General features: G+C 45.4%; 1 protein-coding gene across 6 annotated transcripts in view; it reads left to right on the forward strand.

The window, feature by feature from the left end:
• Positions 1 to 27,506, forward strand: part of Abcc5 (ATP binding cassette subfamily C member 5) — a 96,048-nt gene that overhangs the window by 38,568 nt on the left and 29,974 nt on the right. For 5 of the 6 annotated variants that reach the window (XM_052740176.1, XM_052740177.1, XM_052740178.1 and 2 more), the window contains 7 exons: positions 1,755 to 2,111; positions 5,746 to 5,817; positions 15,927 to 16,051; positions 16,175 to 16,247; positions 21,712 to 21,915; positions 22,874 to 23,017; positions 25,537 to 25,639. In XM_052740176.1, the coding sequence (XP_052596136.1) occupies positions 1,755 to 2,111; positions 5,746 to 5,817; positions 15,927 to 16,051; positions 16,175 to 16,247; positions 21,712 to 21,915; positions 22,874 to 23,017; positions 25,537 to 25,639 (1,078 nt within the window). Of the gene's footprint in view, positions 1 to 1,639; positions 2,112 to 5,745; positions 5,818 to 15,926; positions 16,052 to 16,174; positions 16,248 to 21,711; positions 21,916 to 22,873; positions 23,018 to 25,536; positions 25,640 to 27,506 lie in introns of all 6 variants that reach the window. The other variant, XM_052740180.1, reaches the window with a different exon arrangement.

The raw sequence follows: 27,506 nt of genomic DNA on the forward strand, positions 1-27,506 counted from the left end.
GTGTACACTAACAGGCACCAGCATCTCTCTTAATCGTTTATAGAGGCCTGTCTTTATCCCTGGCTCTTCAGGGAAGGAAATGGTGGACATTCTATCCACATGTAGTTTTGCTCTGTGAAGGTGTCAGAATAGTTGATGTTATTCTCAGCCCAGTTTCTAGGAGGGCTTTGGATAGGCGAATTCCACAGCTGTTCACAGACGGGGTGTCTCCTATGCTCTGGCCACAGTGAAGGTTCTCTGGGAAATGTGGAAAGTTGGCAGTTGGGATGGTTAGGACCCATGGAGGTTTACAGGAAGAGACTGTGATCCCAGCTCTCAAAGGTGGTGGCAGGAGGGTCAGGCTCCGGGTCATTCTCAGGTGCTTAGGGAGCTTGAGGCCAGCTTGGGCTACATGAGACCCTTCCTTTTTTTAAGATTTATTTATTTTTAATTATTTTGTTTTTAGATTATAATTACATAATTTCCCCCATCCCTTCCCTTCTTCCAAACCCTCACATATATCTTTTGTTGCTCACTTTCAAATTTATGGCTTGTTCTTTTCATTAATTGTTGTCATATACATATATGTATATCTGTATGTATGTGTATGCATATATATATATATATGTTGCTACATACATAAATACAACCTGCTGAGCCTGTATAATGTTACTTATGTGTGTTTTCAGAGCTGACCATTTGGTATTGGATAACCAGTTGGGATGCTCTTTCCCTGGGGAGGACTTTACTCAGCTCTCAGAATTCTTAGTTGCCTGTAGTTCGTTGTGTAGGGTTGAGGCCTCATGGGCTCCCCGACCCCTATCCGTGTTAGCCTGTCTAATGCTGTCCTCGTTCAGTTCAGTGGGACCCTTGCTTCACCCTTCTCCTTAAAAGCAGATACTGGGATCAGGAGAAAGGGGAAAATTACATATTCCATTTAACAGTGCTTGCAGTCTTTAAGTTGGGGTATTTAGTGACTAAGCAGAGTCCTCGTCCTGCAGGCCATCTTCTCTCTAAAGATCTTCTAATGTTTTAAATTAATTCTTAAAAACCATTTTGAAAATCCCTCTGTGATGGCATTCTGTAGCAATCCCTGGTTTACGAGGGGTCCAAGTATAACTAAAGTCAGAATTTCAGACCTAACTTCAGACAGGCTTCCTTGTTAATGTTCCGTTTCCTTCCCTTTGAAATAACTTAGTAGGAGCAGCAAGAAGAGTCTTCTCCTCCTCCCACAGAGCGGTTCTCAGGGAGGTGCCTTCTCCTCTGCGCAGGCCCTTAGCCTAGGTCTTCTCGTCTAAGCCTAGAAGTTAAGCTGATGCCAGTCTAAGTTCAGTCTCTCTCAGTCCCAGGCCATGGGTGAGGGCCGGATGCAGGCATGCGCTCCACAGAAGTTGTCTGGAAGGACAATGGTGTTTAAAGGGTCACCGTACCCCTTGGGTTTCCTAGCCATTATTCAGGAACCTACGAGGGATAGTATGAGGGACTCCATATCCCCATCAGTTATTAAATGTCCTTTGGTCTACATTAGGCTAGCAAAAAAAAGCAGGGGTTACCTCAGTGTGTGACTTAGCTTAGAGGGTTGGGTCAGTGGACGAGGCCCTGAGACCCCTTGTCAGTCCTGAGGTGAGGCTACACTAATGAGCTACCTTTTGCTCTTCAGCTTCCTTCCACTGTATAGCCTGATGTGTTTTGCTGCGTGAGTGTACGCCATAAGCTTGTCTCCCTGGTCTTGATCCAGTGTCTCATCTTTGCACCTCTCTCACAACTCCTATCAGAGTTTGTTTCTAATGGAAGAGGTTCACATGATAAAGAACAAACCGGCCAGTCCTCACATCAAGATAGAGATGAGAAATGCCACCTTGGCATGGGACTCCTCCCACTCCAGTATACAGAACTCGCCCGAGCTGACCCCCAAAATGAAAAAAGACAAGAGGGCTACCAGGGGCAAGAAAGAGAAGTCGAGGCAGCTGCAGAACACTGAGCACCAGGCGGTGCTGGCCGAGCAGAAAGGACACCTCCTTCTAGACAGTGACGAGCGGCCCAGTCCAGAAGAGGAAGAAGGCAAGCAAATCCACTCAGGGAGCCCGCGCCTGCAGAGGACACTGTACAGCATTGACTTGGAGATCGAAGAGGTGAGCTACCCGTCCGTACTCACCCCCACTCTGCAGGACCCTCCCTGCCTGTGTGCCCCCCCCATCTCCTGCTTTGCCCCCCTCTGCAGGCTCCTCCCGCTAAGCAGAGTACTCTGACTGTGAATGGTTTTGCATCAAGAGCAGATAATGAGCAACAGAATGGCTGATGGTCTCATGAGATGCTCGTTTTGCTAACGAGGAGCTGTCTGCTCAGGTGGATTTTCCAAGACCCTGCTCTGTGCTGGCTGCTGTATGTGAGCTGTTCCCATAACAGCCACTGCTGTGACCGTGGCTTCCTGTGACCACCAGGTTGTGCATCACAGAGAATTTGGCGTATAAGGGTGTTCTCAGTGCGGCCTTTTTTTTTTTTTTTTTTAAATTTTGCATGTCTGTTTGTAGGTGTTTATACGTGAGCACAGGAGCCAGTGGAGGCCAGAAGACAGTGCCAGTTTCCCTGGAGCTAGAGTTACAGTGGTTGTGAGCCACCTGGTGTGGGTGCTGAGGACTGAACTCAGGTCCTCTGGAAAAGCTGCAGATGCTCTTAACCACTGAGCCACATCTCCAGCCCCCTCAATGTTGCTCTTGACAACTCTATTGTGATTTTTTTTTTAATATAAGTGAAGGATGAAGTATATAATAAAGCTCAGCAAGTACAGACCTGGACTCTCGGGGTATGACTAGAACATTGATTTCCGGTTGAGGGCTTAATGAAGATTAATCAGACTGTGACTGCAAACTAGCCCCCTGTTTAGAGGACTGTATCATCTGGGGGCCCCAGTTGGACGTTCGTACGTTCATTCAATAGCCTTTTTCTTTTTAGTGCCGACCTTACACCAAGTACGGTTGAGGGATGGAGAATGCAGCAGGAAAAGCTGCGCAGTCCCAGCTCCCTCTCTGGAGTTTACCTTCTAGTGGACAGATCAAGGCAGCAAGTGAGGAGGCTGTGATAAGGGACTGTGCAAAGGACGGTAGAGGAGCAGGCACAGGGACTGTGCAAAGGACGGTAGAGGAGCAGGCACAGGGACTGTGCACAGGACGGTAGAGGAGCAGGCACAGGGACTGTGCAAAGGACGGTAGAGGAGCAGGCACAGGGACTGTGCAAAGGACGGTAGAGGAGCAGGCACAGGGACTGTGCACAGGACGGTAGAGGAGCAGGCACAGGGACTGTGCACAGGACGGTAGAGGAGCAGGCACAGGGACTGTGCACAGGACGGTAGAGGAGCAGGCACAGGGACTGTGCACAGGACGGTAGAGGAGCAGGCACAGGGACTGTGCAAAGGACGGTAGAGGAGCAGGCACAGGGACTGTGCAAAGGACGGTAGAGGAGCAGGCACAGGGACTGCTGTGCTTGCATTTCCAACAGCTTTCCTAAGGAGAGACTCTGAAGGATGCTTTAGCTGGGCATGGCAGTACATGCCAGTAGTCCCAGCTTGGGACGCTGAGGTAGAATCACTATGCGTTGAGACCAGCCTGACACATGGTGATGTACCCTGTCTAAAAAGGTGATGGGAGTGGGCATAGCGGAAGCATGGAGGCCCCCCATCTGGAGTGTGCTGGTTGCTGGAGCAGGAGGAGTCTGGAAGATCATAGCAGGCGTGAAGATGGAGAGCGGTGGGGCTGGAGCCTCCCATGACACTCTGACTTCTCCCTCAGAGCATGACGGGAAGGGGGTGGAGGATTTGCAACAGTAGCTGTGACTTACACATGCCCTGCTGGGTTCAGAAGAGTGTGCAAAGAGACAAGGGAGGGAACGGGGAGAGCCCTAAGGGGCTGCTCCTCTGGTGCGGGAGAAAGGTGAGAAAGTCTCTAGCTCGTCTGCACCGCTGGAAGGAGGCTCTGATGCAGTGGATAGCATCATCGGCCGAGACTGGAGGCGCCTCGGGCAGGGCCAGAGGTGGACTAAGGAGACGGCAGAACACTTCCTGCTCTTAGCAGGCATAAGCAAGACAGTCCTTGGTGGTCACCTGAAACTGTCAGTGCAGTTTGTCACCTACAGGTCATTGTCGGTGTCTGTTTCACTCAGCAACAAGCTTCTTATTTGATAACTTACTGATTGCTGGGGCAGTTGCACTGGATCACCAGTCAGCTCCTTTAGGTAATGACTTCTCGCACTCATCTGAAATTTACTCTTCCGTTTTGTAATGTAATTCTCGAGTCAGTGAGTCACTAACCTTCCTCCAGTGCTTAGAGCCCAGCGAGGGACACAGAGACAGTGTTGCTTTGGAACACTGGGACACACATTAACAGTGTGGGTAGAGTTAACATTTTGGTCATATACTGCCCTCCCCTCTCTCCTTCTCTTGGGGACTTGATCACCATCACACAGGACTGCCAAACAAGGAGCTCTCATTAAAAGTCAACTATTACTGGGCGGTGGTGGTGCGTGCTTTAATCCCACACTCCAGAGGCAGAGGCAGGCAGATTTCTGTGAGTTTGAAGCCAGCCTGGTCTACAGAACAGAATGGCAAGGTCTATAGAGATGGGCTCAGTGGTCAAGAGTACCAGCTGCTCTTTCAGAGGACCTAGGTTCAATGCCCTGCAACCACAGGTGGCCCACAACTGACTGTATGTAATTCCAGTTCCAGGGGATCTGACATCCTCTCCTGGTGTCTGCAGACACCAGGCACACAAGTGGTATATAGACATACATGAAGGCAAAACATTTAAAAATCAATTGTCTGAAAATTTACAACATTACTGATTGGGAACTTATCATCTTACCTTCCTATACAGTTGGCTCTCTATCTGTTGATTGCAAATCTATACATTCAAACCATCCACAGTTAGAAATATTTGGGAAACAGTAATATATACTGAGCACATGCAACTTTTTTTTCTCATCATTATTTCTTAAACAATATATAGCAATTGTTTCCATTGTACTATGTGTATCATATGTAATCTGGAGATGATTCGAAGGTGCTAGGAGGGTGTGTGCAAGCCTCATGCATACAGGCACACAAGGGGTATCTAGACATGCAGACCTTGGGCGTCTACAGACTGTGGCATCCCTTGGGTCTTGACACCGGTTGTCTGAGGAAACTACCTAGAAACTCACAGGCTTTCTTCTCTACTTTTCCAGGGAATTGATAGCATACATGTTCCTCATGTTTTTAAAATATATTTTTCAGAAAAGCTTGATGTATAAAAATACTGTATTTTGAGTCAGATGTGGTGGCACACACCTTTAGTCCCAGCACTTAGGAGGCAGAGGCAGGTGAAGCTTTGAGTTTGAGGACAGCCTGGTCTACAGATTAAGTTCTAGGACAGCCGGAGCTACAGAGAAACCCTGCCTTGAAAAAACAAAGCAAAACAAACAAAACAATGAATCAAAATTATATTTTAATGGGATATAATACATGTAGTTCTTACTGATCATAAATTATGGAGAATAATTACAATAAAATAATTTTAAAGAGTCCTGCCTTGGGAAAACAACAATTAAAAAAAAAAAAACTTCGATTACTTAAGGTTGGTGAAAGGCTAAGACTTTCTGAAGGTGAATGGTGTACCATGATGTGTATGGCCGTTAATCTTCCCAAAGGCTTCGCTGTCCTGGGATCGACGGGCTGGTTGGCGGTTGTGGGACAAGTGGCTGGTAGTCTCTTGATGTCCCTCTCTGTGCTTTGTCCAGGGCAAACTGGTTGGAATCTGTGGCAGTGTGGGAAGTGGAAAAACTTCTCTCATTTCAGCCATCTTAGGCCAGGTAAGAGTTTTATTTCCTTGGTATTTTCTACTTCTTTCTCAGGCTCTGCTTAGGAGACATCCCAGGAAAAAGAAACTCAACTGCGGAAGAGTCAGTAGCAGTGGAAATAGAGAGATGGTGGTCTGTGCTGTGCCCCTTAATTTAGCCACCTTTATCAGCCTCATGTCTGGAAGGGTGCAATAGATACCCAATGAGTGGCTAAGAGATGTGGCACCTGGCATCCTTTGGTCCCTGTGCCTTTTCTTATTCAGGAAGTAGCTGTTGGGTGCTGTGGGTGTGCTAGGGATGGAAGCAGCACAGAGGAGAGATGGCTAAGCCCCGCCTGCTGCAGCAGAGTGTTTAAGTGAGCTGCTAGGATTGGATTCAGAAGCCCACTCCCCCTTGATCCTCAGCCTGAACTCTGCAATTGTTCCTCCTTTGGGGATTTATGCCCAGAGAGAGGCTCAGTCATCTAGACACACAAGTACATCATGAGACAGCCAGTGAAAAATGTAGAGAGGCCTGGCAGGTACCCTCAGCACTGAGCGAGGGGGAATGGGTGAGCCTAGGTTCTCTGAGTGTGTGCAACCCAATAATTAGAGAAAACCAGGTACCTGAATGCCTTTAAAGAAGATTTAACCAGCTTACTTCAACGCAGATGAGGATAGGCATGTGGTTGTTACTACCTCCTGACAGGTGAAGTCTTCTGAAACAGTCATCTGTGCTGAAGACAGTGAGACCTCTATATTGGGGATAATTTCCTTGTCTTATGTGGTACCAACCATCATAGTGAGCCGTGGTCCTCCTAGAGCACAGGACTGTGTTCTGCTTTATTAGACACTCTGCTCCTTAGGCCCAGGTATGGGTCTTAGTAAAAAGGAAAAAGCCTGATAGGTGGTTTCTCATAATCAGTCAGGTTTGAGGACCTGTGATGAGGCTGGGGCTCATGGGAGTAGGAAAGGTCATTTTCAAAGTGCTACTTAACACTTGCAAGATGCTGCATTTTTGTGGGGGGACTGGGCAGTGGATAAGCTTAAACCAAGTGGGTTTTGGCTTTTGTGGATCAAATCCTGGCAGCCTGTCTGACATGGAGGCTGGTAGCGCCGGTGAGCCCCTCTGCCTACCCTTTCTTTATACTTTAACACTTAGCTGACAGAGTTGCTGCGAGCAGCTAGGAGAGGTAGATTTCCTAACATTTTTGTGCATAGCAGATTGCTTGTCAGTTTGTAGACAGGTATGCCTGCATACGCACACTACATGCGGTGGTGTTCACCAGGACAAGCTTATTGGTCAGACACTCCATGCATGGATTAATGAGACAGCTTCACAGCTTCAGCATCCTTAACTCAAAACAGAAGTCTACTGCTGGTATCAAAAGGAACCATGATAAAACTGCGGAATCCATTCATATCCAGCTGTGATAGAAAACACATCAAAGCCATGGCTCATCATGTAGCCTCTTCATGTTGGAGGAAGATTCATAATCATTATTTGGATGCTGTTCACATCAGTTGATATTTAACCTGGAATTCTCCTTCCTCTCTGGCCCTCACTTCACAGAAGGAGCTGGTCTAGTTAACATCTTGGATGAATCATATAGATAAGTTGGCCACCTTCACCTTGAGGTGGGCTCTAGCTGTAAATTTTTATGACACCCTCCCCAGGGAACTTCGAAAAAGGGCCTTCTTGCTTGTTGTATTAGTTAGGGTTCTCTAGAGGAACAGAACTGATAGAGTGAATATGTATGTATATATATTCATAATATATATATGTGTATGTATGTATGAATATAAAAGAGATTTGTTAGAATGGCTTACAGGCTGTGTTCCTTCTGACTAGTTCAACAATGGCTGTCTCCCAGTGGAAATGTCAAGAATCTAGGAGTTCTTCATTCCACCAGGCTGGATGTCTCAATGGTCTTCGTGTACATTGGAATCCTGAAGTGGGTTTTAATACCAGCAAAGTAATGCCTCAGCAGCAGGATAAGTGAACTTGCTAATAGTGAGGGCAAGCAGGCAAAATGTAAAAGTTTCCTTATTCCCTATCCTTTTACATGGGCTACCACCAGAAGGTGGAGGCCAGATCTAGGGTGGGTCTCCAGCCCTCAAGTGATCTAGATATAGATTGAGTCTCTCCACATCAAATGATCCAGTCAAGAATCCCTTCCAGCTGCTTGGGTTCTTGTTGATTCCAGTGTGGTCGAGCTGACAACCAAGATTACCCCCTGCAAGTCCACCCGTGTCAGCCCAACATGGGCACACCTCCTCATGTCATGCTTACTTGCCACAGAAAAACCAATAACTAGGTCGTAATTTTGATACCATGCTGTAACTATCCCATGGACAACCTCCAACTATAGATTTTAAAATAGGTGGAAATATCCTTTGAGGAATGCTTGGTCTCTTAGTATCTCATAACATAGTGTGATAACTGCTGATACTGTCTCAGTCAATGTTACATTACATGATGAAGAAATAAAACACAAGTATCCTTTAATGTAGATGTATACATGCACTAATACATTCTTAATAAGATAGAAACACTCATGTCAATTATAGTCTAAGTTTTAGCAACTGGTCATGTGGCCTTACTCTACTACCCGTTCTCTACTTCCTCCACCCCCAGACAGCACCTCAGCAGGTCTTGACTTTTCCTGGAGGCGTAACCCATACCTTCATTTCTGATGAGTCTGTGCCCTTTCTCATCCTGCCTGGATTGGGCTGTGTTTCCCATTGATTTTAAACATGGGACATGGTAACAAGAGATACCCTAAAGGATCTTCTGCACTCTGGACATAATCCTCTTTGCCTCCATTGTGAAGAGGCAATCCAGTTTCCTTCTGGTAATCTGGACCAGTCACTCTTCCTAACACTGTTAATCCTTTGGTGGCCTGCTGGCTTAAGCTTGCCAGAAGTACACAGTGACTGGGGGCAGGGGGAGTCTGAGCATCCAGTCCAGTAGAGTGTTTGTTGTGTCTCCAGGCAGGAACCCCCATCCATCTGGAACCAAAATTTCCAGGCCACCTGAAGTAAAGGTCTCGGAAACGGAATTAGAAATTTGCTTAGTGGGTCACTAGGCATGATAGGTGGAACCACTCCCTTTTCAACCCCTTGCTTCCTGGTCCTGTGAATCCTGGTTGCAGGAAAATCGTACCATATGTTGGATGCTGATTCAAAGCTTAAACCTGCTTCTAGAGAACCTTATCCAGGTCTTCTTCAGCTTCTTGCCACCTAATTGGTGCCGTGTATTCAGAAGGCCGTTTGACCGTTCTGTCAGGCCAGCTGCTTTAGGATGGTAGGGGACATGGTGACACCGGTCGATTCCATGACCTGGGCCCACTGCCCTACTCCCAGCTGTGGGGTGAGTTCCTCCATCAGAAGTGGTGCTGTGTGGAGTACTGTGGTGGTAGATAGGCATCATGTCGTTCATGGATAGTGGTTTTGCCAGAGCATTATGTGCAGGAAAGGCAAATCTACAGCCAGGATAGGTTTCTGTTCTGTTAATGACAAAGTATTGTCCTTTCCTCAAAGGAAGAGGTCCAATGTAGTCAAACTGCTACCAGGTCCCTGGCTGGTCACCCAGGGAATGGTGCCATATTTGGGGGTGCTCAGTGTTGGTCTCTCTTGCTGGCAGATCTGGTACTCACCTGCAGCTGTAGGCAGGTCAGCCTTGCTAGGCGGAAAGCCATGATGTTCAGCCCATGTGTAGTGAGTTCTATTGCTGGGAAGAGACACCATGACAAAGCTAACAACTCTTATAAAAGAAAACATTTAATTGGAGGAGAGACACCTCCTCCAAGAAGGCCACACCTCCTAATCCTTCCCAAACAGTTCCACCAACTAGGGACCAAGTATTCACACATATGAACCTATGGGGGCCATTCTCATTCAAACCACCGCGTATAGCCTCCATTGCTGCTGCTTTGTCCACTTTGTTCATGGACCCATTAGGCAGTGACAGGGATGGCTGGGGGAAAGCTGACAGGACAGGTCATCCTATCACTTAATTATTGAACTCCTCCTCTACTGATGTCATGTTTTGGTTAGCATTTACATGAGACGTAAGTATCGTCTTTTTTTCATTTGGAAAGATCTGTCCACATACTTCTTCCCCAAATATTTTTCTTAACATTTTCCAATTATGCTCTTTCCAAGTCCCTGACCAGTCAGCCAGCCCATTGGACATAGCTCATGAATAGAAAATTAAACTTCTGGCCATTTCTCCTTCAAAGCAAAATGTACAACCATGTGTACTGCCTGAAGTCCTGTCCACAGTAAAGATTTCCCTTCACCAGAGTCTGTTGGGGTTGTTGGAGAAAGAGGTGGTAATGCTGCAGCTGTCCACTTCTGAGTGGTGTTTGCATAATGTGCAGAACCATCAGTACACCATCTTCTCTTCCTATGTCAAGCAATCATAAGGCACAGCCCATGAGGCTCTAGGTGCATGCTTGGGAGCAGACGGCATTGTAACAAGAATAGAAACCAGAGGCAATTGGGTAACTTCTTCATGTAACTCGGTTGTGCTCTTAGGACCCACTCAGGCCCAATCATGTATATTCCCCTTCCATTGGCTAATGGATTGCTGCTGTGCATGTCCTACTTCATACCTCGGTGGGTCCGATAATACCCTGCTCATAATGAAGCATAGTAATGTGGTAGTCCATTGTCAAATGTTCATTTTCCACTAAGGCCTAATAGCAGGCCAACGACTGTCTCTCCAAGGGAAACAGTTACCTACAGGTGATGGTAGAGCCTTACTCCAAAATACCAAGGGGCTCCTCTGTGATTCACCTTCAGGGACCTCCCAAAGGCTCTAAACAGCATCCTTGTCAGTCACTGACACCTCAGGTACCATCTGGTCATCGGATCATATGGTCCATGCAGTAGAGCAGCCTGCACAGTAGCCTGGACCCATTGAAGAACCTTCTCCTGTTCCAGGCCCCACACAAAGCTAGCAGCTTACTGAGTCCTTTGGTATACTGGCCAGAGTAACATCCATGTGAGGAATGTGCTGTCACCAAATCCAAATAGGTCCACTGTCTTGGTTACTTTTCTTTTGCTGTGAAGAGACAGCATGACCCAGACAACTCATAGAAGACAATTTATTGGGGCTCACAACAGAGGATGAGTCCATGGCCATCATGGTAGGGAGCATGGCAGCGGGTGGACAGGTATGGTGGTGGAGCAGCAGCTGAGAGCTTATGTCCTGATCTACAAATATGAGGCAGAGAGAGCTAACTGGGAATGTCCTGGGCCTTTGAAACCCGAAAGCCTGCCTCGAGTGACTCCACCTCCAACAGCCTGCCTCCAGTGACTCCACCTCCAACAAGCCTGCCTCCAGGAACTCCACCTCCAACAAGCCTACCTCCAGTGACATCACCTCCAACAAGCCTGCCTCCAGTGACATCACCTCCAACAAGCCTGCCTCCAGGAACTCCACCTCCAACAAGCCTACCTCCAGTGACATCACCTCCAACAAGCCTGCCTCCAGTGACATCACCTCCAACAAGCCTACCTCCAGTGACATCACCTCCAACAAGCCTGCCTCCAGTGACATCACCTCCAACAAGCCTGCCTCCAGGGACTCCACCTCCAACAAGCCTGCCTCTAGTGACTCCACCTCCAACAAGCCTGCCTCCAGGAACTCCACCTCCAACAAGCCTACCTCCAGTGACATCACCTCCAACAAGCCTGCCTCCAGGGACTCCACCTCCAACAAGCCTGCCTCCAGGGACTCTCCACCTCCAACAAGCCTGCCTCCAGGAACTCCACCTCCAACAAGCCTGCCTCCAGGGACTCCACCTCCAACAAGCCTACCTCCAGGGACTCCACCTCCAACAAGCCTGCCTCTAGTGACTCCACCTCCAACAAGCCTGCCTCCAGGGACTCCACCTCCAACAAGCCTGCCTCCAGGGACTCCACCTCCAACAAGCCTGCCTCCAGGGACTCCACCTCCAACAAGCCTGCCTTCAGGGACACATCACCTCTAACAAGTCCACACCTTCTAACTCTTCCCAAACAGTTTTACTAACTGGAACCAAGTCTTCCAACATGTGGGCCTGTTGGGGTCATTCTCATCCAAAACTCCACACCCACTAAGCATTGTGCTTTTTTCTTAGTGGTGGGAGGAGCCAGGTGCAATACCTTGTCCTTCATCCACATCACTGTACTCCTAGAAGTTTCACTGAGGTAGAAGGCCTTTGAATTTGGTTAGATTTATTTCCCATCTTCTGATGTGCATATGTGTTTCCAATAAGTCCACAGTGTTTGCTCCCTCCTGCTCACTTGGTTCAACCAGCATAATGTCATCAGTACAGTGGACCAATGTGATATTTTCTGGAAGAGACAGATGATCAAAATCCCTTCAAACTAGGTTATGACACCAGACTGGAGAGTTAATCTACCCTTAAGGTAAAACTGTAAAGTATATGGTTGGCTTTGCCAACTGAAAGCAAATTGCTTCTGGTGGTCCTATGGACAGGTACAGAGAAAAGGGTGTTTGCTGGACAAGTAGCTACATACAAGTACCAGGAGATGTGCTGATCTGCTCAGGTAAGGACGCCACATCTGGTCCAGCAGCAGCAATTGGGGTCACTGCTTAAGTTTTCATTGAGTCAGCAGCCATTCCTCACAACCAGCTGTTTGCTGCATAGTGCAGACAGGAACGCTAACGGGAGCTGTGGGAGCCCCTCCCCTGCGCCCTCAGTTCTAACGGTGGCTCTTTTCTGTCATTCCTCCACGGGTGCAGTGTTGGTTTTGGTTCACTGTTCCTGGCTGAGGCAACTCCAATATGTGCTGTTTGACCTTTCCAACCAGAACAACTGTCACGCCATTGGTCATAGAAAATTATGGGGATTCTGCCAATTTCTAATTGTACCTATCCCAACCACACATTGTGGGACTGGGAAATAACTACAAGATGAGTTTGGGGATCCACTAGTCCTACTGTAACCCTGATACTAGCCAAGACTCCATCAGTCCCCAACCTCTAAAACCCTTACTTAAACTGGATGGCCACAATGTTTCTTGTGGTCTTTCAGAATCAGTGTTAGTCAGAACCGATTTCCAATACATCTGCAAAGTCTGACTATCTCTTTTTCCCCCAGTGTATGGTTGGCCTTGGAAAAGGCCACAGGTCCCTCTGGGGAAAGATGGGAGAAAGTCTGACAGCAAAACTCTTGGGTATTTCATCAAGGTCCTTCCTCAAGGATCTTGACCAATTGAAGACCTGACTGTTCTTCATTCTCAGGATCCTGGGTTTGCAAACTGGCTCAAGTTTGGACCATGGAAATTGGTCCATAGACTGAGATTCCCTATTGCTATGATCAAATGTAGGCTTTATTTGGGGATTTTTCTGCTTATGCAGATCAGACAAAAACATAATGATATCTATGTCTTTCTTGGAGATTGAGGAATCCATACAAATAGTGCCACCATAAAAGTCACTTTGCCTGTGCTGCCCATTACAGGTCAGTCTATTGTGCACATTGCTTTGCTTGGGCTGCCATTATGGTAACCACAGTCACCTTACCTCTGGTGATTCAGTGTTGCCAGGTGGCCCCTGTTACTCCTGGCCCAGTCAGCCCATTGCATTCATCTCATCCAGTTGAACTGCAGCCTCTCCAATCCTAAAATGTGCCACAAAGAAACCAGTGATGAGAAAGCTCTTCAAGTGTGCAGATGCCCCTGTAAGCAGGGGCACCGTGAGCCTGCTGACCTAGACCGCTCCGTGGGTAGAAAGAAAGGCTTATTGGGAACCAAACTGCCAAGGCTGTGGGGGTAGGTGACAGAAGGGCAAAATGCCTGAAAAGCAGATTTTCTATGACAGTCAGCAGGGTGGGAGTCTTTTTGCTGATATAGGCTGTCAGATTGACATGACCTTGAGCTAGATGCCCTTGTCTGAGGTAGCTGACCTTGGAGGACAGATTAAGGAAGATCCCTGTTGATTTAAGGGAAATTCCTCTGTTTACCTGGCCAAAGTCTACTGGACATTGTCACCTGTCACCAGCACAGCCGTGGGGGCACTTTGGACCTAACACCCCCCTCAGCATTTTGTATCTATAGCATTAGAGCTGGGCATGCCTTCTGGGCCTTCTCGTTGTGGAGGATTAGGTTTTACACAGCATAGAACTCTAGCATTGCAGTTTCCTGAGTCTTCACATCCCTTCATCAGCAGTAAGTGAAGGGATGTCAGGCATCTCTGCATCTCTAGCTCCTTTTCAACAGGCCATCTTACGACAAATGCTTCAGGCAACCAATTGAATGAACTTTTGGCATCCTTTTTAAACTCCCTTATCAAACCTAGAATCTCCGTCAGTTAGTCCATATTGAAAAACTCTACCTGATCTAGTTTTATGTTCCACCATTATCCCACACCCTTAAAAATCCATTCCCACATGTATTCCCCAGACTTCTGAATGAATGAATTAACAAATTCATCAAACTCTTCAGTAGTGTAGTGCACCTCCTCATGGACTACATTTTCTACCTCCTCTATACTTCCCTGATACCTTCTTCAGGGAAGGTCACTGGGCATTCTGCAGACAATGAAGGATTAATTCCCCAGGCAGAGGTGGGAAGTCCAGTTCTGCAGGAGTAGAGGTGGGGATGCATCCTCTGCTGAGGGTGGAGAGACTGCTTCCTCAGGTGAGACAAATCCTTCAGAACCTGAGGGTTCAAAGTTCTCAGCCTCGGTAGGGTCCCTCTACACATCTCTATCCAAGTTACAGGATCCCATTCCTTACCAGTCAGTGCCCTTTAACTATGGGTAGCCTCCAAGCCTGAGGCTTGGATTTCATTATAATTTAGTCAATCTTATAATAAAGGTTGTGGTTTGATTTCCCACAACTCTGTGGCTTCTGATGCTCTTCCAGGGTACACTTAGAAACCTTTGGACTGTTTGTTCGAATCTGGAGCCAGGCGGTTGTGTGACTGAGTTCATTCTTTTCCTTTGCACCATCTTGAGGTGGTAGAAGTCGGTTAATTCTATCACCGAGGCCATTCTCTTCCTTTGTCAGTTTACCCAGAGATGCTAGAAGCAAACAACCAGCATCATGATTTTCCTAACTTCCCCCACAAATTTTCAAGAGGGTTATATATTGGTTCACTGAATTCCTTGCTCCTCACAGTAGGTGAATCCGGATAACCAGATGTATTTATCTTGATAAGCTCTTCAAGTAGTTCACGGCATAGATCATTAGTGCTTTCTATACTTCTAGGGGAGGCTTCAATAACTGGAGTGGTTGGAAAGCCTACTCCAGGCACTTAAAAATTCATCCTTATAGTTCTGTTTCTCTAGAATCATTCATGGTACCACAGTCTGTATCAGTTTTGGTTCTCTAGAAGAACAGAACTGAGAGAATAAATGTATATACAGCAGACAGTAAAGAAGTATATATACAACAGATGACCAGCTACCATTTAACGATTGATTTATTCATTTGTTCACATAGTGACATTTCTCAGGTATGTATTCCAGTGACATGTACACACACATACACACATGGGATTTATTAGAGTAGCTTACAGACTGAGATCTCATTAGTTCAACAATGATTGTCCCCTAAAGAAAGGCCAAGAATCTGGTGGTTATTCAGTCCAGAAGACTGGATGTCCCAGCTCATTTTCTGTCTGTTTAGAATCTCAGAGAAATAGGTTCTAATACCAGTGAAGGAGTGTCTCAGCAATGGGAGATATGGACTTCCCAACAAGAGTGCAGGCAAAAAGTCAAAGCTGCTTTCTTCATGTCTGTTCATGTGGGCTGCCCAGCTTGAGTGCCCAACAAATGTTCCAATCAAGAAAATCCCTCACAGGTGTGCCCAGCTGCTTGCGTGTTAGTTATTCCAGATGTGGTCAAGTTGACAACCAAGATTAGCCAGCGCAATTGTACTTTCGTAGTGACTAACTTAGTATGAAACAGCCATGGGTTGCTATCTCACGTAAGTAAGGATGATTGTTTCCTTTTTGCTGTAGCTTTCTTTAGAACAGTGTGTGGTCTTGGAGGTAAGTTGAAAGAAATCCTGGAAGTGGCCAAAGCTTTAGAACCTTTAGTCACCATTGAGAGTGTGAAGTACTGTCTGTTGGCTTAGGGCAGTGTTTGGACTCACTACTGGATGCTGTCTGTCTCCCTAGATGACACTTCTGGAGGGCAGCATTGCAATCAGTGGGACCTTTGCTTATGTGGCCCAGCAGGCTTGGATTCTCAATGCCACTCTGAGAGACAACATTCTCTTTGGCAAGGAATTTGATGAAGACAGGTAAGACAGACATGTTTGGTTTCTGTCATCTTTCCTTTGGCTGTATGTAAGAGAAGGCAGTCCCCGTCAGTGGGCTTTGTTTGTAACCAAGTTCCTGATTCTCTGTCACTTTGTGTCCTTCAGATACAACTCAGTGCTGAATAGCTGCTGCCTGCGGCCTGACTTGGCCATTCTCCCCAACAGCGACCTGACCGAGGTACAAGCTTTCTGCCCCTGACAGGCCACTGTAGCAGGGAGGGCTTTGGAAAACTTTACAAGGACATACCAGAATCCCTTCCTAGGAGGGCATCTCCTAGGAAAGAACCACAAAGAGGGTTTTGCTTTCATGAACCTATGTTAGTAAAGTGTTTGTTGATCAGCACAAGAATATCAATACTGCCTGTTTTAGGTATTTACATACCTAAATACTAATGAATATACCTAAATACATGCAAATCTTAAGCATATCCCATTCAGATTCCAAATAGTTTTTTTACTCTGTTTAAATATTTTTTTTATTTTTTTTTTTTTATTTTTTTTTATTTTTTTTTTTCGTTTTTCAAGACAGGGTTTCTCTGTGTAGCTTTGCGCCTTTCCTGGGACTCACTTGGTAGCCCAGGCTGGCCTCGAACTCACAGAGATCCACCTGGCTCTGCCTCCCGAGTGCTGGGATTAAAGGTGTGCGCCACCACTGCCCGGCTGTTTAAATATTTTTTAGCAGGGCATGGTGATACATGCCTTTAATGTTAGAACTTGGGAAGCAGAGGCAGGTAGAAGCCAGCCTGGTCTACATAGCAAGTTCCACGACTGTATTGTGAGTCCCTGTAGATGTAACAGTCTTATTAAATAAGAAACACAGAGCCAAACGCAGAGTTAAAAGCCCAAGAGGTCAGAGCAGTAGCTAAGAGCTGAGACTTAAAACCTCCTTCTTACCCTTGGCTGCCACTGTCGTCCTTCCCCTCAGAAAGAGATCTACTTCCCGTGTGTCTGTCTTTTTATTGACTTTCTGTTCTGCCTTCTCATTGGCTGTAAACCCAACCACATGACCTCTTCGTCACTGCCTGTCTATATAGACTTCTATGGTTGGTATTGAGATTAAAGGCGTGTGTCTCCATGCTGGCTGTGTCCTTGAACACACAGAGATCTGTCTGTTTATGTGATCAGGATTAAGGGCGTGTGCTACCACTGCCAGACTTCTGCTATGGCTTGCCATTAGCTCTGACCCCCAGGTAACTTTATTTATTAACATACAAATAAAATCACATTTCAGTACAAATAAAATATCACCATAAGACCCCTTTGAGAAGCAGGGTGGTGGAAAGACTTGAGTAAATATTTTTTAAACTGCAAGTCAAGCAAGTACATGTTGAGCTTCTTTCCCACGGTCCATCTGCCTTCCACTAGATAAGGAGAGCCTTGGAATAAATCTCTCTCCTCTGTCCTGAGCAGGCTCTGTGTCTGCCTCTTTGGTGAGCTGACTTCAGTTAAACCCTCAAACCAGATTTGGTAATGATTTAATTAATTCCTAAGTTCTCAAATCTTGGTCTCCAGATCAGGGGCATCAGCATCACTTGGGAGCTTGTTAGAAATGCACATTGTTATGTTATATTCCTGAGCAATCTGTTTTAATAAGCTCTACAGATAATTCTGATACATACCAAGTTTGAGAACCTCTGATTGATAGCATGTTTTGCTTTTGTTTTTTTTTCCCCTAAAAATGACATTTAAAAAACAATAGAAAATCAAGTGCCATTTGATGATTGAATTACTCATTTGTTCACATAGCGGCATTTGTCAGGTGTAGATGGACATTTCTGTCCCACCAGCAACTCCCAAATACCTGGCAGCCACTTCCCAAATTACCACATAGAGGCTTATATTAATTATAAATGTTCGGCCAATACCTCAGGCTTATTACTAGCTAACTCTTACACTTAAATTATCCCATAATTCTTATCTATGTTTAGTCACTTTTTCTCAGGAGGGCATTCTCATCTTGTTTCTCTGCGTTTGCCAGCAACTCCTCTGACTCCGCCCTTCCTCATCCCATCATACTCAGTTTGACTTTCCCTCCTAACTGTATCCTGTTCAGCTATGGGCCAGTCAGCTTGTTTATTGAACCAGTCACAGTGACGTATATTCACACAGTGTAAAGGAATATTCCTCAGCATTTTCCTCTTTTTGTCTAAATAAAAAACAGGTGGTTTTAACTTTAACATAGTAAGATTATATACAACAAAAATATTTATCACATAAGAATTATAGTTACTATATCTAGTCTATTTGTGTTTGGCAAAATTAGAGAAAATACTCCATTTTCTATCCTATCCTGGTGAGTCCAAAGTGTTGTACCTAATTCACTTTCTATCCTAACTTGTATTACCAACCCAAAACTATCTTTTTATGTCTCTCAACCTTATATACTTTACACCTCTTTTGTGAGTGTCTTTTCTGAATTTGGCAACAAGGAAAACTTAAACTATCTAGTCTTCAACTCCATCAGAGACCTGAGAAGGATATAATATCTGAGTAATCCTGAGTAAACAGGAAGTGCAGAGCAAACAACTTCCAAAACTAAGAAATGACAGAAACACCTGGCTGCCTGGACAGTCACTCAAAGTTCCTCTGTAACGTTGGGGCATCCATCCCTGGCCTACAGGCCGAGAATATCTGACAGACTTATCTGTGAAGCAGGATTTTTGAAGAACTGCCCTACCCCATCTTGGCAAAATTTGGTAGTCACTTTTTTTGTGTGTCCTACTGGTCCAGTTTGAACAGTAACTGTCAGCAATTGAGGCAAGGGCAGTTTGTTTGCCCACATGGCTAGCTTTTGCCATAAAGAAAGCAAACTCCATATGGAGTTTCTTCAATGCCCATCATCTTTCCTGGAGTGTATTGGTGATACCAGGAGCAGACGTGTCTCACTGTCATGAAAAGACTAAGTTATTAAAACACTTTAAATGCCATATTCTGTAGGTCTTTGAAGTGTTTGAAGATTACCTACCTATCTGAAATATATCTTTGTATATCTATAAAATCTAACATGACTATAAGTTTGACTATTAATCTGTATTTCTTAATTATACATTATATTTTTAAATGAACTGTATAAGCACAATACTCCAAACAAGAGTAGAAACATAGATACAGTCGATTTTAACAAAAATAACCTCAAATTTGTATCAATATACAAAAATATCTTAAACAAGAGTAGAAACATATATACAGTATAGCAAAAATAACCTCAAATTTGTATCAATATACAAAAATTCATACCAATGTAAAATATTTAGACTAGTAGTTGCTTTTTTGGTTTAAGAGTGGATTCAATAATCTACCCTTTTATCCTATCATTTCTATATCATACCCCCCACTCTTTTTAGAAAGAGATTTTTGAATCTAATCTCCTTTGTTCAGGTTTTTTCTGACCATTACCAGCAACAACTTGTAACCAACCCCTCTTAATGATAATAAACATCCATAATCCATCTTTTGGGTATATAAGTTCTGTAGACTACTTCTTGCTGATTGGGGGCGCTGGTGATCTCTGGGGGACCCTGAAAAAGTTTAGAATTATGATCAAATCCTGACTGGAGTATTCTGTGAGGCTGGATCATCTCAGCCAGCAGCCTTGAAGCTGTTGTGGATGCAGAATTCTGAGGAGATTGTAACAGGCACTCTGAGATGCTGGATCACCTAGGCCATCTGTCCTCACTGGTGTCTGGTCCCCTTGCTCTGAAAATACAAACTTTTAAAGGTAACATACATATCTGCATTAATACAAGTATAAACTGTGCATTGTACATAAATCAGCCAAAGATGATTTTTTTGTTTTATGTTTGAGCAGATAAAATATACATCACGTGTCTTGTAGTTCTTTTTGGTTTATATTTTATGCCTGTAGTCAGGATTTCAGGGGGTCTTCCTTGATCAAACCTGATTTTCTTTAACTTTTAACAAATCCACAGCCTTTTATTTTCTATATAAATAAAAGCAGAACCTCTTTTCCAAAGTAACATGTCTTTTGACTTCCATTTTGAAGTCAAGACATTTTCAAAATATATAGGTTGGTTTAATCCAGCAGCATGTATAATCAGATGTCTCTTAGCAGCTATTGCTTCTTCCTCAGCAGTCAAAAAATTCAAAGACAACACAATAAGATACAGTATCCAGATATACAGTATCCAGATACAGTATCCAAAATACACAGTATCTGTGTATTTTCCATCTTTAGATGGCTTTTTTCTTTAATGTTACTTTACTCCCCCTTTAAGGACTTTATTATTTTAAAACTGTAGTTTTAAATCTATAACTGTATATGCTGTTTCTTTTTTTTCTCCCAAGCACACTAAACCATTTAGATTTTTTTTTTTTTGTCTGAATCGGTCTTTACTGCATATCTTTATCTTTTGCTGACCACATGAGTCTTTAAACTGCTAAGTGGCGTGGCTAGGACCAAAGCAGTGGCTTTGGTGGCTGACTCCACCCAGCTCCTTGGTCTGTGAGAGCTTAGCTTTGTGGCAGAGGACTGGCAAGAGCCACACTTGCCACCCTAACTCGAGGAGTTTCTGGGTTCACACTGCCACCGAGTAGTTCGCCACTTGCTATTCATAAGCTCCATTTAAGAATTTGGTAGCAGGACTTCCCAGAGGAGCCATGTGTGCCACCAGCACAAGCCAGGAAGCCGTGTCTTAAAGGAGCCATGCCTCTGTTCACTGCCAGCACATAGAGCCCACTCAAGAAAATGCTACTACCAAGAAGCCATGCTTGACTCTGTTCTTTTGTGTTTAGAATCCCTTTTTTAAGCTTTCTCAGGTTTTATGTGGATTTTTTTTTTTTTTGTCAAACGTTTGGGTGCCATACGTAAATAGATGTTTCTGTCCTGCCAGCAACTTCCAAAGACCCGGCAGCTGCTTCCCCAATTGCCACACAGAGGCTTATATTAATTTTAAATGCTCGGCCAATACCCCAGGCTTATTACTAGCTAACTCTTACACTTAAATTAACCCGTAATTCTTATCTATGTTTAGCTATGTGGGTTAGTATCTTTTGTCAGTATGACATTCTTATCTGTCAGGTGTGTGTGCCAGTGGCGTGTTCAGTAGTTGCCTGGTATTGGGACTAAAAGAATAAGACAGTAGTTTGTATATAGAAGAAGCTTATAGTTAAGGGGGTAAGAGACCCAGATAAATTGGCACAAAATTAAACAAGCCCCCTTCTGTGGGTATGAGTAAGAAGAGGTTAGAGGAGTTTCCCAGAAGAGATGGTACCACAGTCAAGCAGGCACAGTGCAGAAAAGCAAATGATGTCATGTAGGTTCATAATGTGCACGTTGTTTTAAATCTCAGGGTGTGGGGGGTTGTATGTGACTATTTAGATTCTTTCAGGGTTCTTGAAGAGTTTTAGGCAGGGATGAAGAATGATCAACTTCTTGTTTTAGAAAACTCTTTCCGTGGAAGAGAGTGACCTGGGCAGTGTCAAAGCCACATGTAGGTCTGATTGGTACTTAGATGGTTATGGGCTGAGACTCCCCCAGTCCCTAGGAGGATCACACTGGCACTTTATATTGGCAGGGAGTTCAAGCGTCAGTTTGGTTAAGGAAGAGAAAAGATGACTGGGATGACAATTAAGCACTGTTCAAGATTTAAGATAGAGGCTTCCCTTTGCTTTGGGGTTCATAGATTGGAGAGCGAGGAGCCAACCTGAGTGGCGGACAGCGCCAGAGAATCAGCCTTGCTCGCGCCTTGTATAGTGACAGGAGCATCTACATCCTGGATGACCCCCTCAGTGCCTTGGATGCCCACGTGGGCAACCACATCTTCAACAGTGCCATCCGGAAGCACCTCAAGTCTAAGACGGTTCTGTTTGTTACACACCAGTTACAGGTACGGCACATCCTCTCCTAGGCTGCTCACATATGCTTGGTACAGGGTGGGCTTGGGCCAGGTATCTCTGAGACAACTAGCAGTTCCTAGGATTTGCCGTTTTCATCTCCTCAGCAAAGAGCCTTCTGAGCAAGGTACCAGCACTCCAGTTGGCCATCGGACTCGGGGGTCCTTGAAACATGCTGCTTCTGCATGCAGACCAGCAAGTAGAAGGGCTGAGAAGAACATCTAATGTAGAGTCTGGGTCTAGTTAGTCTGGTAGAAAGCATCGTGGTAGCGTCGGTAGGTGACAAGCACAGCCCGCGCTTGACCTCCGTCAGTCTGTAAAGGCAGTCATCGCAGAGATGTGCTCGACACGGTTGCTGTCTGAGTTGTTAAGTTCAGTCTGGGGCCCAGCTTTCCTTTCTGCTTCAGAAAACCCGTAAATTCTGCGTCCTTCTGCATGTAGTGTACACAAGGATTTGAATTAATTGTTAATTTATATGAGACAGAGTCTCACGGTATACCCCTGAGCTGGCTTTCGGTTTGTAGACCAGGCCGGCCTCAGCCATCTCTTCCTCCTGGCACAAAGGCCTGTGCCACCATACTCAGCCAGGATTTGAAATTTAATGAGAAGTTTGTGCAGCTCCATCCTCAGAACACATAAGAAATACTATCTGGCCTGTGTACAGGGTGCAGTAAACTAAAGCAGAGGCTGTCGGCCTTGAGACTGATCACACTGAGGACTGGTGACTCTGTGTGGTGGTGGTGGGTGAGTGGTCTGCTCTGTGTAGTCAGGTCTTGGTCCACTCTATGCCAGTAGTATCTCTCCCCCTTATTTTGACAATCTGAAGTATCCTCATGTTGTCAAGTGGCAGCCAAACCATCTCTGGTTGAGACATAGCAAGTGAAGATTGGGTATTTGAATGTATTTGCATAAATATCAGCAATTCCGTGTTGTCCTGGCCCTTGTTTCCAGTACCTTGTTGATTGTGATGAAGTGATCTTCATGAGAGAGGGCTGTATCACAGAAAGAGGTACCCATGAGGAGCTGATGAACTTGAATGGAGATTATGCTACTATTTTTAATAACCTGTTGCTGGGAGAGACACCCCCTGTTGAGGTAAGGTTTGCTGGGTTTATATGTCTCGTTTCTACACAGGGAGACATGACACCTACTCGGGAAGAGCTCAGTTGAACTCTGTGTGCCGTGGTGTCCTATGACCAGACTTCTGTGCTGTGTTCACCTGTGGGAGAGCAGGAGGGGGGGTGAGAATCAGAGAGACTGTGTGCTAGTGTGTGGTCTCAGCTAGGCTCCTTAAACCTTGACTAGAGCAGTGTGAGACTCTGTCTGCATGTACCAGTGATCAAGGTGTCGGGAAGGGAATTAAGTGCTGCATACTTTTGGATATGACCCATGGTATCTTGGATCCTGATTTGACACTTAGGTGCTCTGCTTACTGGGCTAAGTCCTTTAGATACCATTCCATTAGATGTTTTATTTAAATTGTGTGGCCAGATAGGGTTTTCTCCCCCTTAGAGGAGGAAGCTGAGGCCCAGCTGAGTTGAGCAGCTTACTGATAAGGATGTTTTGATCCCAGGTTCTTTGTATTTGTGCCCACCCACCTCCTGTGCAGCACCCAGAGGCCAGCTTTCCTTGCCTTCACGTAGGCTCCAAGCTGGGGCAAACGGCACGTGTAGAGCAGTGTAGAGCAGTCCCTGAGGCCATGCTTCCTTCCTGACAGTGTCCCTGTTTCTTGGGGTCCTGAGAGTGACTCAGGCTGGGGTTTAAGCTGTCATGCTGCTTGCCAGGTTATTTTGAGACTGACACAGAATGAAAGGATGTTCCTGGGACCCTCTCTCGTGGCTTACCTCAGCATTTTGCTTTTGTGATTTCACATACAGTGCAGTGCAGCCAACTGTCCATAACTGATTTGTTAGGCCGTTTGGTAGACTTGTAGCCATCCTGGGATCACCAGTGACATCTATAGAGACAGTCTGATCCAGATTTAAGTTTTATGATCTGCTATGACTTCCGGGAAGCTTTGGACTCCCCAGATGTTGCCTCATTACTGTAGAGTTGGAGGGGGAAATCAGAAGGAGAGAAACTAATTATCCAAGGAGCAAGAGATAGATACTGGACAGCTAGGATGTTAGCTGGGAAGCATTCTTTCTGAATGTCATTTAAGAGGCAGCAGGATGGCAGTGGATAATGGAACTGGCTTCGTAAGCCTGGTCACCTGAGTTCAGTTCCCAGAATCCACCAAGTTGTCCCCTGAGCTCCACATGTGCACCATGGTATGTGGACCCTGACACACACATCGTATTGGTTGCTTACAGTTGTTGTGTTGATTACTGTGTAATCTGCTTCCCCCAGGAAGTGTTCCACAGATGCTAATATCTTTTTAAACAGTGCATTTTCTCATGCCATGCAGTAAATATATTCAGAACCCTGTCTGCTTATCCAGATACAGCTCTAGCTAGATTTCATATTTTTAAATTTTCACTGTGTTTTTAGAAAGTATAACTGGTAAACCTGAAGATATGACATATCATGTAAAACTGAATTCAATGACGTGTATGGAGGAAATTTTCTGAAGATGCAGCAGGAACTTGGCAAGGGGCATTAAATAGGGTTTTTTGTTGGTGGTGTTTTTCTATTTTGTTTTTTGCCTCAGATTCAGTTTGATGACTGCTGATTTATTAACTCTGTGCCCTGCTCTGGGTAGTTATGGCAGTAGGCGCTGAGTAGAGGGTCACCCTGTGTGGGACTCTCCTTGTCTTGGAAGGACGTCAGTTAGGTACTGTAGGGCAGGCCGGTGCTTTGGTGATCTCACAGGTAATTCTAACCAGATAAGGCAGCATGCTGAAAGAGTACTGAGGGAACTGAGCTTTATTGCAGAGGAATGTGAATTGCCTTCAAAAGGCATAATATTTGAACCCATCTGAATAGGGACACCTGTGACTGAGATTGGAACAAGGAGGGGACTTAGCTTGGACAGAGGTTAAGGAATGGTGTGAGGTCGGTCAAGTGTGGCTGGAGAGTAGGAGCCATGAGAAGTAGTGAAATGAGAGAGGAACTGACAGCCATGGGTTGGGGCCAAACACAGAGATCCCGCACAAGCAAGCAGAGAAGTTTGGGGTTCTTCTGTGGTGGCAGAGGGAAATGGTGGTATCTCTGGATCTGAGTGAGTATGTGGCAGGTCATAGGTAGGAATGGAAGTGACTTCAGTGCTACTTAATCACTGGGGCAAATTGAAGAATAGTATAGTACGCCTGCCTGGGTTTGCAGGCTAGGTCCTGAATGGCTGGCTTAGTGGAGAATAAGTCAGTGGACTAACAAGGTAGGAACCTGAATCCCAAAAGAGTGAAGGGGTTGAGATAGTACAAGAAATTCGTGTAGATTATTGTAGGTGGCTTTCTTGAGAAAGTAGGTGTGCCAGGCATGGTGTCCTGCCTGGGATCCTGAGTAGACCAGGGTCAGTGTGGGCTAGACACAGAAACCTGGTGTCAAAAGTAAATAAGAACTTGGGTGTATCTTTTATTTATATTTCTAGCTCAGTGAATGGTTCTCTAGTATATCTCCTGTAGACATTGATCTGAATGAACGTTTATGACTGGAGTTTTTTTTAATGTTATTAGATTAATTCAAAAAAGGAAGCTAGTGGTTCACAGAAGAAATCACAAGACAAGGGCCCCAAACCAGGCTCAGTGAAGAAGGAGAAGGCAGTGAAGTCAGAGGAAGGTAAGGACATTTGTGAGAGTTCTGTTTGTCATTTATCAGGAATAGTGCTGTGTGGAGATGGATGGTGTTTGATGCCATGGTGTGTCACACTTCTAGAGTAACGAAGTTCCAAGGTAATATTAAGTGAGGGCCCTGGGTGTGCCCCAACAAGGGAAGTCAGATAACCTTTGATCCTTTGCCTTTTCTGCAGACAAAGGGTGGAGTCGGTTGTGGGTAATGAGAGCTGAGTCATTCTGAGTGGGCCTGCCTTCCTTCCAGTCACCTCTGTCCTTGAACTGAAATCCCAGTTAAAGCTGGGGGTCCAGTGTGCCTCCTCCTCAGTCTGCGCCAGGCCGGGAAGCTTGCTGCCTGGTCCTGGGGCTGTTTGCAGAGCTCTAGAGGAGTCACAGGCAACAGTTCTTCTGCTGGGACTTCCTCGCCTGGGTCTTGAGAGTCTCAGAAGCTATTTGCCATGTTTGTGAATTTGAAGCATGTGTCTCCTTTGAGATCAGAAGGACAGGCAGTTTGTCCAGTGATCTCTTTGTTGAGTCACCTCCTACCTAGTAACCGGAATCTTTTAGGTTAAAAGCCTGGGTTCTGGTAGCCCCAGTAAACTATTGAGCCCCCAGTTCCGAGTACACCAAGGCACGATGAAAACAAAGAAAGGACATTTATTCAGCATGGCTACCTTGAGAAGAGGCACTGAGCTGTGGGAGGCCAGCTGGGAGACCAGGGCCCACATTTTACCCCAGGGTGCTCTTGAGGAGAGAGGATAAGAGATTTAGATAGAAAGATAGAGGAAAGGGAAACACAGTGAAACACAGGATAGCCTCGGGAGGGCCTGGATCCACCAGTCCCTCCTGTTGCTTCTAAAGGTCTATTTATAGGAATGCCAAGGGGTGGAGCAAAAGACCTCCTCCCAGCACAGCCAAGTGCAGACCCTTCGAATCACCTGGTAACCAACCACACACGTGGTCGAGCAATCCTCTAATGCAGCCCTGCTGAGTAAGCTCAGATCTCCCCAGGAAACCTTTATGGGCCTCCACACTGAGTGATGCCAAGTCCACCCCCAGGGTCCTGACATGAGCTTTCGGTTAAACAGAGGGAGAATGGAACAAGTGGTCTGCAATTTCAGTCAGTGGTTCTTGCCCATCCTTGTCCTGGTTCTTGAGGGGAGCTGTCTGGTTTTTACAAGATGGTCATTTCTGTTCCGTGGCACAGCCCTGAATGTACGGATAACTACCCTCTTGGGTGGGGAACTGTCTGTCTTGTGAGGTTTTGTTCTTCCTGGACAAAGGTCTAGGGTCATTCAGAGCTTCACCAGTCTGACCAAGAATAATCTTAACAAAGAGGCTTTTTATTTAGATACTAGATGGCTAGGGCTGCTCCTGGGACTCAGAATTCCTGGGATGTAGCATCAAGTCACAAAGAGTCAGGGGTTTATAAGGCAAAGAAACATGAGGTCACATTACATCCATGTGCAGGCATACATCCTGCAATCGGAAGGTTATATTTTGTTTAAGTGCAGTCATAAGCCCTTAGCAAGCATACGTCTTCAGGTGTCCTGGTACTCTTTAACAAGCAGCTTTGTTTACAGAAGCAGAGCAGTGGTTAACATTGTGACTATTTTCTTTCATAAACAGCAGTTCCATTAAAATTGTACAAAACAGGAAGGCCCTTAACATTCCTTAACATTCTTTAACATTCTAGGAAGCATCTGTCCTTGGCCCAGTGTGGCTTTTGTATTAGAGGTAATTTTGTTTTATAGACTTCTTGAGCATAGTAATTTAAACTTAAAACATAATGTTAGCCATCAGTGAAGGTTTAGGCCAGTGGCCTAATCTTTGTGCCTTCAGCCTTGAGGGGTTATGAAATTGGCTCTGCCATT

This window comes from Peromyscus californicus, unplaced genomic scaffold (genome assembly GCF_007827085.1).
Source record: "Peromyscus californicus insignis strain IS unplaced genomic scaffold, ASM782708v3 Scaffold_16__1_contigs__length_79575227, whole genome shotgun sequence".
Classification (NCBI taxonomy): Eukaryota; Metazoa; Chordata; class Mammalia; order Rodentia; family Cricetidae; genus Peromyscus; species Peromyscus californicus.